This window comes from Habropoda laboriosa, unplaced genomic scaffold (assembly GCF_001263275.1).
Source record: "Habropoda laboriosa isolate 0110345459 unplaced genomic scaffold, ASM126327v1 scaffold84, whole genome shotgun sequence".
NCBI lineage: Eukaryota > Metazoa > Arthropoda > Insecta > Hymenoptera > Apidae > Habropoda > Habropoda laboriosa.
The window spans coordinates 39,150-53,751 of record NW_017100202.1 but is presented as its reverse complement, the minus strand read 5'-3'; the positions used below and the strand labels follow the sequence as shown (position 1 = coordinate 53,751).

Sequence of the window (14,602 nt, the reverse complement as noted above, 5' to 3'; positions counted from 1 at the left end):
ACCCAACATTATTTTTATATATTCAATTAACGTTATTTCATTGCATTTCTATTTCGGAATCTTTTCACGTGATTACATATTCTAAAAGGGTCCATTAAAATGATTCCAAACTAAATTTCATAAGGTATATCTATAAGTGGAAAACATTAATTTAAAACACATTTGTAATCATAACTATATATGTCAAATATATACTATAATTTAATTTGAACTAATTTTGTTTTCTTTGGTATATGTTAGAATGTAGGCACATACATAAACATGCAATTTAGTGTAAGGCAAACATCATACAAAGCATATTTAAACATTTGTTAGAAAAGTGCCTTAATGCACTAGTATTAAATTACATAATGATTTATAAAAATTATGTAATTTTAAGGAAGATGTAACTAATAAGGTTTGATATTATATGTGTATATACATATAAATAATGTGTATACACATGTAATATCAAACCTTATTAGTTACATCTTCCTTAAAATTACATAATATATATATGCATAGTTATATTAGGAATACAATAAACTGCTTGAACTATGTGAAACATTCAACAATTTCATGTGCCTCTATTAAAGTACTGCATATCTGACAGGATAAAAAAGTTTACTGATCATTATCTTATAAGGCACCTAAACTTGTGATTAAAATTGGAATATTGATACTTCCATAATAATTAGGAGAGGTGTTGTTCACTACAAGAAGTTCATGATATCTAAAATCATGTAATTGATAATGATAATTACATTTTATCGTATTTACCACTTGACTTCACTCTCGTCAGGCATCTTACTCTATTATGTAGAACATTCAGTATAGGAAATCAAATTTTATGCTGCAAACTGAAATCTTAATTGTAGATAAGGATAAAAATATTTTCATACACGTACTCGTGAAATATCGGCAATTTATTAGGATCAAAAGAACTTTAGCATATCCAAATTTTAAAATCTTTGAAGAATTCATTAAGTCACGATTGCCGTCGAGAGTGTAATTGAATATTATGTACAAATGATTATTTCTTATTGTAATACATTACATAGTTTTGCTTGATTCTCTGTATATACGTCAGTCTTGGATTGCTTTTGCCAAAAACATTTCATTGCCTCTGTGTATAGAGAGCTGTCATGAATATTTGTGGGAAAAGGATGTAAAAATACAATCACATAACAAAATTTTTTTGCAAAAGCACTGCTGGTAGTGATCAGTTATTCTTTTAATGTATGATCTTCAGAAAATGATTAAATCAGACCATAATCTTGTATGTATAACATACTGATTAAGAAATCTATGTTTATTATTCAATATGTTAGCACTGATTGAATCAAAATTACAAGTTAAGTGTACATACAAGATATATTAGTCATCAACTATGTAAAAAATAAAAAGGCACATATAGAAAGATTTGTTGCTAAGTCTTACTCACCGGTCATCTACTATTTATTTAAAATGTTACCAATGTGTAATTACCCTTTTTCCACACATGTGCTCTCTACACATGTACTCATCATTTACTCAGATCTATTGTGATTTCATGTGATGACAAAAAACTTGTAAAATACTATAACTACTTAAAAAATGTCTGTCTGTTTGATTTTGCATTTTAACATTTAAGACTGCATATATATATTAAATAGAAATAAATTCAAATTAATATAGAAGTTTTGTGTTCCCTTTTCACCTTATATATCATTTGCCTTCTGTTTTCATTGTCTTCCATGTCAGTCTCTTAAACCACTACTTTCTCTTTATACCACACATTTCTCATTATTTGAAATGATGGTATCGTTGACAATAATAGTAGTAATAATAATAATGATAATAATAGTAATGATAATGATAATAATATTAATGACAATCATAATGATAATAATAATCATAATAATAATAATACAATAATAATTCTGAGAATGAATCTCAATAACAATAATAATAATAATAGCAATAATATTAATAATATTATTAATATTAATAATACACGTTAAAAATGTATGTACAATTTACCGACCCAGTTTTAAGTATCCGTAAGATTTCTCTACAAGTACTACAGACAAAGTGGAATAAGTTGTTTTAAATAATTACTTTTTACAAAATTACATTACAAAGTGGCAGATTGAAAAATCTGAGCGAATTATCTATTTATTTAACTATCTATCTATCTATCAATCTATTTGTCTATCTATCCACATGTACAGCTGCTAGATTTAGGTAAACGCGATGGCTTTATTACAGCTAGACTACTGGAAAGTATACATGTTTTTATATTATGAATAGTTATTGCCATTGCAGAAAAAAATTTTGATAAATTTTGGAGAAGTATATAAAATTGCATAATCCAGATAGTCTATATAATTTATGTATAAATGAAATTAAGACTGTAGGATTTGTACAAATAATTTAGCAACAATTTGCAGGATTTCAAATATGCATTACCAAAGATAATGTCGCATTCTTAATATCAAACATAGTTTTTATATTATTCACATAACCACAAAAAAATCACCAAAAAAATGTATAGTCCTTTTAAAATTTTCAAAACGAACAATTAGCATGATGTTCACCATTAACTTCACTTGTTTAACATACTTTATTAAAGGAGGGTCACGAGCCTAAAATGCTGCGGACTGCTTGGTCAAGCACTGTGTCCTTCGATTCACTGGACTGTGATGCACTGTTACCACTATTGCCAGGTAATGTATTTGTAGGACGTTTTTTAAGATTAAGAATGCTATCAATGGCAGATTGTACCTGTGCGGTAATGTCATCATGCTCATTACCGTTTCCACTTTCGGTAGTTACATGAAGAGAGCCTGGACATTGTGTTTGAGAATGTAAGGCCAGTCCATCTAAGCTGTCTGTATCTTCTAACAAATCTCGTTCGAGATCAGTAGCACTACTCCATCGTCTTTCAAAAACTGGAGTATTATCTTGTTCGCAATTGTCTTTTATAACTGTGTTTTGAACTCCAGAAACACTCGTACTTGGTACGGTTGTTCGACATTCACCATTCGCTCGTGTTCTTTCAGTTTTGGACGACCTCGTAACAGCCACAGCACACGCACTATTACTACCACTATTATTACTATTTTTACATTTAAACGAGTCCGTGGTAGATGGATATACACCAAGTTCTTTTTGTATTTCTACCCACTCGTCATAATCACCACTAGTACAGCTTGCTGATTTAATCACTGGTTTACATTCCATTTCATCACTTGGAAAGTCATCTTCTAACTCACGTTTTACAGATACATTAGTTAATGGTGGGGATAATTTGTCTTCCTCTGTAAGACCAGGTTCAACCTTTGGCACCAATGGCTTTTCTTCTTTTTTGAACTCTTCTATAAAATAATATATAATGAAACGGTTACTATAATAAATAAGATACCATAAGAATTTATTTACTAATTCGTTAACTTTACCATTAACTTTAGCCTCTTGTTCTCGTAACCTATTTAAAATATTTTGTTCTTCAGCAACAAAAGTTCTATCAATCATCATCAATTCTGATGTCCTCACTTCTCGCTGTAAGTTTTTTTTAATAGTTAAATTGGAAACATATGAATGAAAAAATTAAGATTAAACATTTTTAATACCATGCTCTCCATCAAAAGAAGATACGTGTACTTGTTCATCATAGAGTTAAATTTTGATAATAGATGTTTTGCTGTTTCTTCAAATATCTCATCAGCTTTTGCCAAATCCTTGGAACTAAGAACTTGTTCGTTTAAACAGTGATATCGTACAAGACGTTTACAAGCATCACGCTTACTCAAAAATGGTGTGTTCACATCCGGATTTATCGCACCGTTTTGATCAATTTTCAATTGTTGCTCTAATCTGTAAACATAAAAAAATACATTTGTAAGTACAATACTAAAGAGTTAAAAATAAAAATCATATTGATAAAATGTTACACTTACAAGTCACTACGATTAATTTGTCTGCAAATTGGGCTAGATGCAGGTCTCTTTACTCCTTGTCTTGGACTTACTAAAGGACTTGAGTTACTGCTGGGACTAACAATTTGCTTATTGGAATTACCACTGGTGTTTACAGGACTTTGAATCCTCTGTGATCCTTTGCCCATCATTCTAGGTGAGGCTACCTGTCCTGCAGGAGAGCCACTTTGAACTTGTACTTGAATAGGTGAAGAAAGTTCTTGTTTAACAGGATTTGATATTTGCATATTTGGTTTGATGTCTAATGGGTCTGTTTGACATTGGGTTGATTGTTGCATTCCCGTTTGTTGTGTTTGGACTGAAGTTAATTGTTGTGCGTTACTCTGCACTGTAGCCACAGAGGTAATTGGTGGTGAGAAAATTTGCATATTGGCAGAGGACGGACTCAATATCTGGTTTCCATGATTCTGATAAATCTTGTGCTGTTTTGTGTGCGCTTGGTGTACATTTTGATTATTTTGTACACATTGTTGTCCTTGCACATTTTGTGATACCTGCAAATGTTAACATAAATGGTCAATAAATGTGCAAATAAATGTAAAATCATAGTATAATGTATTATTCTATTATGTAATATACATAGTATTATTCTTTACCGAAAGATTATTCATATAACTGCTAGATGGATTATTCTGTACTGTTGATGATGTACTTGGATTTAAATTTTGTGAAGTTACCACAGTGGTGGATTTTTGTGTTTGAGTTTGTACAGCTGATGTTTGATTTTTATAAGAATTCTGAGATATTAAATTTGATGCTATTGTTGAAACTGCATTCACGCTAAAACTCGTTTCTGAACCCTGTTTAGAGCAAAATTATATAATATTGTATATTTTGTAATGTTATTAAAACGTAGAAAAACATTACAAATTGTTTTACGAATAGTATAGTGTGGAACTTACACTACTAACGGAATGTGTTGTAGTACTGACAACCTTTCCACTTGCCAAAATTTTTGCTTGCTCTTGATATAATTTTGTCAAAACGGTTTGATCCGGTTGTGTACCCGATTTGCGAGATAATATAGCTTGTATTTGAGACTGTATATTTTTCAGTAATTGCTGTTTTTGAGCAGGAAGTTGAATAGTCTGTACTTTTTGAACCATTTGACCATTTGAAGGAACTGATAAATGACTTCCAGGAGAAGACGGAAGTACAGGACCATTTGTAATAATTTGAGAAGAATCACTCTTAATTGGATTTGTACTTTGAGACACTACAGTGTTTACTTTATTAGAATTATCAACTTTTTGAAGATTAGTTGTATTCGTTGATATCATTGTCGGGCGAGTAACCGTAACCGTTTTTGTTACCTATTATCACAATTTGTAAATTGACAATAAAAGATGGACAATGAATAAAAAATTGGAAATAAAATGTTTTCACATACCTGGGCATTTCCAGTATTTTGAGTAGTAACAGCAGTTTTTGTTCTTTTAATAATTTTTGCCTTTTTTGGTTGATTATTTCCCAGGTTCCTGATTTGTTGTTGATTTAGATTGTCAATAAATTGACTAGGAAAACTGGAATTTTGAATTTGTATGTGTTGCGGAATTTGGGAGGGTGCAGCTTGTACTACAATGTTTTGTATATTATTTTGAATTGTAGGGGCTCCACCAGAACTATTTACAATTATTTGACTTGTTGGAGTATTGATTTGTACACCTTGTAAATTCTGATTATTTGCATCTGGCTCACCAATTACTATTTTTTGAGTTTGGTTTTGATTTTGTACCTGATTAGTTGCGTTTAATTGTCCTGCTAAAAATTGCTGTAACAATTGTTGACTAATTACTTGCATTTGTCCATTTGCATTGGCAATTAATAATTGATCATTAGGATTCAAATTACTCAATGCATTTAAAATTTCAGGAGTAATTTTTGGTGCATTGTTTAATATATTATTTGCTGCTGAATTAAGCATTGTTGCCGTTTGGGTTTCTACTTTCTGAGATTCATTTTGCTGCATGGTATTTGAAGGAGGAGCATTTGTAATAACAATATTTTGATGTTGATTATTTTGTTGTGTATTCAATCCTTGTTGTATAGCATTAACCGTATTTTGAGACTCAAAATGATGCGTGTTTACAGAAGAAAACGTGTTTGCTGCAACAACTTTCTGTTGTTGTACATTTACATTCTGTTGTTGTAAATTTACATTCTGTTGTTGCACATTTACATTTTGTTGTACATTTGTATTATGCAAAATGGCAGATGTATTTTGCTGTTGCATACTTGTAATAACATTTTGTTGTGCATGAGTTAAATCACCAATGCCAGACTGTAAATTTTGTTCAATGTTTTGCACATTACTAGCTGCATTTTGCTGTAAAACGTTAATTGTATTTTGTTGAATACTAGAATGTTGTTGCAAAACATTCATAGTATCATGTTGCATAGTATTGCAAGAACTTTGCTGCTGTAACATATTTAAAGAATTATGTTGAGCATTTGAACCAGAAGTTTGAAGATTCTGTTCAAAAACTTGTTGGACATTTTGAGTCTGTACAGTCTGTGCTGTGATTTGTTGATGTTGATTATGCTGATATATTGGTGTTTCTTGTTGCAACGTTATTGATTCATGTTGATTTCCCTGCTGAAGACTCTGATTACTTTTTGTCACATTGTGTTCATTCTGTACAGTTAAATTATTTGGCAAAGATTTTTGAACATGAGCACCACTCTGAGATATTTTATTTAAATTTTGTCGCACATTAGTAGTTACACAAGCATTTGTAAGTCGCACTTGACTAGATTTTTGTGTGGAAACATTAGAATTTTGTTGATTACTAGTTGCTTGACTCGTATTAGTCAATCGAGAATTTTGTACACTGAATGTAGTAGATGAAGGTTTTGTTGCTAAAACATCAGAAGTCGTTAAAACAGTACTGTTTGGTTGTGGAAGGCTAGAATTAGATGACTGATTAGCTTTTGATGTCGGTGTGAGATTTTGTACATTAATATTTTTCGATGCTTGCATATCCAATGTTTGTAAAGATACAAGATTGCTTTGGACACAAACATTTAACACAGAGTTGGATTCTTGAGGAACATTTACACTTTTCTGCTGATTATTTGATTTTGAACATACTTGCACATGCTGTGGACTAGTAGCACAAGTAACACTTTGTGGACCTGCAGAATTTACAGTGGTAGTAACCGTTGAAACACTGGATGATAAAGGTGATTTAACGAATTTCTGTCTCTGTAATACGGTACTTTGCGTAGACTGTGTTGTTGTTTGCGCTTGTCCAAGAAGGTGAGAAATTATTGGTGAATTTTGTCCACCACTTTGCGTTAATGATCGTATTAGTGCTTGAGCAGTTGCTTGATCCATTTCAGGCTGATTTAATTCTGGAGTACGATGTAAAACAACTCTTCCATCCTCCCCAAGAGCAAATCGTAGTTGACCTTGTATTGTATTCTGCACAGGCATCTGAAGTTGGGCAACAAGTTGACTATTAAACGTCTGGGACGCGGAAGTTTGTGTATTCGTTGTATTTGGTGCAGGTACTTGTATCAGATTCTGAGCAGAACTAGTAGGTATTGTTACTTGGGATGAAAGTTGTCCCAGATTTTGCCCCGAGCATGATTCAACTTGAACTTGACAAGAAACATCGGATTCAGTTGTAAGATCAGTATCAAAAATATCATCATCATCTCCAATTCCTGATATTTTCATTATACTAGCAAGATCCAATTTTGGTGGATCATCGTCTTTCCGTTTTGCTTTCTTTTTCTTCTTTGCTTTTTTTTTAGGAGGTGGTAATAGAGTCTGTTCAACGACAGTTTGTGTGCATGGAGTGTTGCCGGTATTAGTACCCGAACCTACTTGTGAAATTTGCGGTTGAGGGCTTTGTACCATTGCGTTTTGAATTACTATAGAATTACCAGTCCCTGAATTAGCAGCTAAATTAAAAAAATAAGTAACGTTAATATTTGTAAATTTTTTTATAAAAAAAAAAATATTTAAACGAATTATGAAATGTAAAAACTTACAAGGTGCAGGACTAGAAGGAGTATGTCTAATTACGGGAGAAGCGGCTGGAGGAAAACCATTAGGTACAGCAAAAAACGTAGGTGTAATGCCTTGCAACTGCATACCTTGTGCTGTGACGACTCTTACTAACTGTTGTTGTGTTAGCTATAAAGGAAAAACAATTTAATGTATAAAACAAATATATTTCGTCTACTATTTTAAATTCCATTATTATCTAAAATATTTGATATTATAAGTCATAAGAAAACCTTCTTTCTAATTTTATTTCATATTATTACACCTATATAATTTTTAGCACTGTAATACTATTTACAGTAACTTATCTGAAATTTGAATGCTAAATAAAAAACATAAAATGCATACAAAATCCAACTGATGGTATGTAAAGATGTTGATGAATTTAAATAACATTTGAAATGATATGTAAAAACAGTTTTGTAAGGTATTAAGTAAGCAATGACTGTGAACATGATGAAGTTGAATGATTGAATGGATGAAACCATCACCTGTGCAGTATGTGTTTGTTGTTGGGCGCTCGCTGGCGTTCTTAGTATGAGTTGAACACCACCTGGTTGTTGCTGTACAATAACGGGTCCAGTTGACGGCAAAACCTATGTATGAAATGTGATAAACATATGAAGCACAAAGCAGATATTTGTGACACTAAACTGCACATAAGCTGTTATAATAGATATTAAGCATATTAAAAATACTTTATATAATATTGATAGTTGCTAGAAGAGGCACAATGTGTATACCTTTAAATGATCACATAACAGACATGCACATGATAAGCATCTTGAATAGGTGTTGTTACCTGGTTTAATAGTAAACCCTGTGCTGTTGGTATCATTGTAGCTGTTGTGGGATTTGGTTGGGGTCCAGCAAGAACTAGCTGCGGTTGAGTTTGCTGTGTTACCTTATAATAATTCAAGAATTAAAATTATATAACAACAAATAATACGCTTCGAAAATATATTAAATTATGAAAAAACTAAATATATTACTTGATTCGTAATCGTAGTAGTAACACGTTGTTGTTTTTGTTGTGATCCAGTAGCTTGTTGGTTTGGAGGTTTTGGTAAAATTTGTGGTGGTTGCTTTGCAGGTTTAGTTGCTGCTATTTGAATTTGTTGATTTCCAATCAAATGCGTCCTAGTTACCAGCTGTGTTGGCGTTGATTGATACCCCTGTGGTGTACCATGAATTATTTGCAATACTTGCATACCTTGTTGAAGTATTGGTGTATTAGGTCTAACCTGAAATTGAAAAGCATATTAAAACCTAAATCTCTTTTAATTGTAAATTAATATTAAGCTATTTCTTACCACAGGTGGACCAGGACTGCCACCAGGTGCTGGACTTCTGTTGTTTAGAGAGTTATTTCCACTTAACAGATGAGGACTTTTTGCAGGAGGATATGGACTAAGTACAGGACTCTGTATTTGGCTAACACTCATTGGACTCTGCATTGGACTTTGCATTTGTATATTAAAATTATTATTTGAAGTTGATGTTCCAACAGGACTTGGACTGTTTCTATTAGACTGTATTGAATTTGATGCTGGACTTCTAAGTAATAGTCTGTTAGGACTAGGGCTCGGCGTAGGCGGTGCAATATTAGACGCTGGACTTTTTAATGGTATTGAAAACGGACTGCTTGGAGAACTAATATTTTGACTTTGAATGTTTTGCATAGATTTTACAGTATTTATTGTACTGACCACATTTGATGGCTGAGACGAGCCCGTTAATGTTACCGATGAACTTAAACCAGGGTTAATCCCCTGTGAATACTGTCGCTGAGGTTGAAATCCAGTTGACTGAGAGGAACTTAAAGAAGAAGTATGACTCAGTGACATATTCTGTTCATTTGATGCAGATATATTCTGCACATTAGATGTTGACACATTAGATAAATTCGAGTGCATTGTACCAAGATGTGGAATATTCGTAGTGAGATTCACGTTTGAAGCGTGATTCACATTTGCTGTGGTTGAATGGATTGGTTCACTGGAAGTGCTTGTGAATATACTGGAACTTGTCAAGGTACCAGTATTTGATATTTGTGAAATAGTAGACACGTTTGAATTTGGGTGTTGCGATATAGCAGAACTTGGTACATGTGCAATATTTGACCCAACAATGTGTGGTGCAATACTTTGTATACTTTGAATGGCTTGGAATGGAAATTGTGTACTGCTGGAATTCAGACTAGTTTGAGTCAATCCAGTTGTTAAAGCATTAATAGATCGATTGAGACCTTGATTTATACCAGAATTTATACTGGTAGTAGTTAAATTTGCGTTTATATTTGGGTTAATAGCAGTTAAACCAGATACACCAGAGCTTGGGGACGTAAAATTTGTGCTCAAACTGGTAACATTCTGGTTTATATTTGAATTTAAACTTGTCAAATTCTGATTTACGTTGGTAATTCCAGTATTTACACTGGACAATCCAGAATTTATATTTGTTGAATTTAATGTATTGAGCCTATTAATTCCAGTATTTATACTATTTAAATCCTGTCCCAAACCAGATAACCCATTATTAATACTGTTTGAACCAATATTTGAGGTTAAATTCGAGTTTATAGTATTCAAGTGATTGAGGCTAGGATTTATTGTAGTTAGTCCTGTATTTATACTTGGCAGGCCCAAATTGAGCAGAGGATTTGATGTAGTGATGACATTAGATGTGAGGGATGTAAGGCTGGTATTTAAAAGTGATAGTGGCAATCCCATATTAAGGCCCACCCCAAAAGTGGGGGTGGCCGGGGGTAGGCCCATACCAGTCCCTGAGGGATTTATGGTACCCTGATTTAAATGGTTTAACTGGTTTACATATACTATGTGGTTTCCAGTCGTTGACCCATTTCCTTGGTCTTGTGGCTGCAAATTTTAATAATAAAAACAAATATTACTCATATTTCATAATAACAGTTTCTAAATAAATAATATACATACACAGTGATTCAGAACTACAGGTAAATTAAACAAAAGATGGTAGAGAAAGTAACATTTTTTATCTAATAAACATATTTTTAATCTTGCTTTATTTTTGAATAATGAGTTTGAATCACTCTATATATTTATATGTAGGTATATGTATTCTTAAATACTTACATTATTTGATGTTTGTTGCAAAGCAAATGTCAATGATTGACCACTCGAATTTTGAGCCTGCAGTTGTTGTAACTGTTGTAACTAAAAGAAGTTACAGTAAAAATACGATATTAGGTGCAACCTGATTCTTACATATTAAATTTTTATTTGGAGAGCTCATACTTGTTGATGTGTTAAAACAGTAACAGGATTGTTACGCCGAGCAGTTGGGGAAGTTGTAGAGGATACTGAGTCCCCGAGAAGAGGGCGTGACTGAGGCTGCTGCATGCCCACGCAGCCCCTCTTTACTCTGGGCAGCGTCTAGCCACCTTTTCAGCTTATCTATGTTTGTTTCTATATACTCCTATATATTTGCAACACATAATTGAACATTATTAACTGGAATCTAATTGCAATAACTAAATTTGAATATATGAATACACAGTTATAATATTATAAAACAGATGATGAAATCCAGAAATATCTGTTTCTTTAATACTTTATAAAGAACAGTTATGTTACTTACCACTCATGAATTATAGCTCAGTGATAGTAGATTATATTTGCGCTACGGCGCCACTCAACGCGTCTGCGACCTACGTCTCCTATTCCTGTCATGCATGTAACTTCTTATATCACCCGTTATTTAGGCAATATCTTTTTAGTTTTTCAAAATATGTTTATTTACATGGGTTGTTGATATTTGTTTTTAATATCATATCTTAATGTTAACCATGTTTGAATATTAAATTGTTGTATACAGCAGGTAGTTCTTTTTCGAACTACATTATCCATTAAAGAATAACTGCACAACAGCATTTTGAAAATATTCTAGTTTATCTTTAAAACACATTTGTTGCAAGATTACATCCATGTATAAACACAATGGAACTACATTTTTCCATGACATTACATTAGAAATTGTGCATATAAAACAATTCTGTATGTCACTTTATAAATGCTATATGTTTCGTATTATTCCAATTCCAGGTAACATTTGGTAGATATTCCTTAGCAAGTCATGAATATTCAAAGCACTAGTATCAAGACATTTTACATTTGAATTATAAATATAGCTCAGAACTGTTTTAAGTTTTAGTGTTGTTTAAAAATGTCACATACACTACACTTATGGCTTCACAAATCCTATATTTAATTTGTACCCTGCAACATGTAAACAATATTCAGTTAGTCATTACAGATAAAATTAACACACTTTACAGTCCTATTCAAATAGAATGACTTTTCTTGAATTTGCACTGAACTATTAATATTTAAGTTTATTAGAACTGGTACTATAAAACAAAATACACTGTATTACTGAGAAATTATGTCATGTATATTAAGATAGCAATCATCACATTGTTATGGCACAATGACACTTGGAACTATAAGTAACCATTCTAAAGTGTGAAAAATGTTCTGTACAAAAATTCGACAGCTGGAAGCATATTTTGAGGTTATAACTTGCGCGCCTGTGTGCAAGCATACGTGCCACACGAGCCACTTACACGCATACAAGAATCGCATACATCTCACTCTCACTTAAAGGTACCAGCGGCGCGCGGATGCACACAACAAAAGCCCAACTGACAAGGCGTAAACAAAAGAAAAAGCAACCATCTGTGAAAAATTTTTCGGTTCGAATAGCTGAGAAACCCAAAGAAGGTATCCTGGATACGTGTATTTCATATTGACGCGGAAAAATGCGAGTAGCGTCGTGATGAAAAATTGTCAATATTACCTCCGCGAACGCGGTTTTGCCACCCGTGTTTTCTTCTTGCGATTTTTCGTTTTTTCACACTTCTTTCAGCATGATTTTAGTTCTGAGCACAACATTTTATTCCTTTGCAAACAGAAACAACATACATGAAGTACATGAGAGGAAAAATTCTACTTAAAATAATAAACTTTTCTGGCACACGACAGTTCCATGTACGCGTTACACTATTCGGTGGCAACGGCCATCATGTATTTGTCAAGGCTGCCATTAGCACAAGTCTATAAAATCCCAGAGCTTTTACCATTGGCGACACCTCGGTTATGGTACTGTAACTTTTTGCAGCACCCATTTAGTAAAATCTTTATCCTGATTGGTCAATGTTTTACTTATAACCAATCAGTAAACAGAAACTGTTGGTAATCTTAATATGATAGCTCTTTGAAGGCTTTAAACAAAATAGATTTGCTAAAAATTTTTACTTAATTACACCATATGTTCTTAATGTAATGTAATGATAAATAAATTTAAGGCTCTTTTTATTTTGAAATGAATTTGTCAATTTTTGTTAACACTTTTCAAAATGACACAATTTTTGCCTCAATATATTTACCGCTGTGTGTATGCATACATACGTCATACGCATTAGCGTGTATATACAGTGTTAATATATGTATATACACATATGATTTTACACATATTCTATAATTTGAATTTATAATTAAATGAATGTTATCATATATATGAATTCTTTTATTTTAAATAACAAAAAATGGTATAAATAACTTAATCTCATAATAAAACAGTAATTTTTAACGTGATTTGCTCAGAAAAATGTCATTGTTGAAAAACATTCTAATTTATTAATCTTCTTACAAATAAAAACTGTAGTTTGTTACCATAATTAATTATAAACCATATTCCGAATCAATAGATCCAACTACATATGCTACAACTGTTGCATGATCTAATTTTCCAGGAATCATGGAAACCTTATCCAACGTCTTTATTCGTCGAGTTCGCTGTTCTTGTTTGGAAAGTTGTATTAATTGGCCATCTTTATTTTGCGCATAATATAAATCCGTATCTTCCAATATTCGTCTTTTAGCAGCAGTTATGCGCACCTTATTATATATAAAAATATGACTTCTGTTAGTACATTATGTATAAAAATATGACTTCTATTTTATGTAATATTTTTTAATTTTATTTATTGGCCGTTAAAAAATGAATAAACCATGCACTGCATGTGTATTGTTTTACATATTCTATTATTAAACTTTAGAAAACTTACTGCAAAATCCAAGAGAAGTTCACAAAGATGTTTGGCACTGTTACATGGTGGACCTTCTCCAGATACTCCCCTTCGTAACAAATCTTCCATCCTAAGAAGTGTGAGCTCATGTCTTTGATATGCCTCAACTACGGGCAAACTAGATTTATTTCTGTTACTATTGCCGGATTCTGTATGTCTCAAGTTTTCAGCAGACTTTCGACGCGTTTTAGACCTTCCATCAGTGTGATTTTTTACATTTGAATCAGGTACAGAATTGTGACAAGGTAAAATAGCAAATTTTCCAACCACAGGATCAAAATTATCCGAAATTCCATCACTAGTCAAAAATACAATATCTCCTTTTTCAACTTCTGTCATTGCAAGTGTTAAGTTATTCAATTCTGGATTAGATCCATCCACAGGACCTAGAGCTCCAAGAGCATCACGCATATCGCGCATACAGTGTATATCATGAGATCCTCTTGTTATTTCTCTTACTCCAGTTTTCCTATGAGTATCATATATTACCTTTATATTTTA

The 14,602-nt window shown here is 32.3% G+C and overlaps 2 protein-coding genes across 2 annotated transcripts in view; both read right to left on the bottom strand.

The window, feature by feature from the left end:
• Positions 1 to 2,598: 2,598 nt before the first annotated feature.
• Positions 2,599 to 11,712, bottom strand: LOC108570509 (mucin-17-like). Its single transcript, XM_017932381.1, has 15 exons — positions 11,593 to 11,712; positions 11,250 to 11,430; positions 11,088 to 11,168; positions 9,288 to 10,853; positions 8,967 to 9,218; positions 8,777 to 8,878; positions 8,466 to 8,570; positions 7,959 to 8,103; positions 5,350 to 7,868; positions 4,862 to 5,272; positions 4,556 to 4,759; positions 3,921 to 4,453; positions 3,594 to 3,837; positions 3,420 to 3,522; positions 2,599 to 3,338 (listed from the first exon to the last, which is right to left on the bottom strand). The coding sequence occupies exons 2-15, from the start codon at positions 11,352 to 11,354 to the stop codon at positions 2,599 to 2,601; spliced, it is 7,110 nt and encodes a 2,369-aa protein (XP_017787870.1). The 5' UTR covers positions 11,355 to 11,430; positions 11,593 to 11,712.
• Positions 11,713 to 13,694: 1,982 nt separating this feature from the next.
• Positions 13,695 to 14,602, bottom strand: part of LOC108570474 (PP2C-like domain-containing protein CG9801) — a 2,075-nt gene continuing 1,167 nt past the window's right edge. Inside the window, 2 exon segments of the mRNA XM_017932340.1 lie at positions 13,695 to 13,910; positions 14,081 to 14,576. Of these exon segments, the coding sequence (XP_017787829.1) occupies positions 13,695 to 13,910; positions 14,081 to 14,576 (712 nt within the window).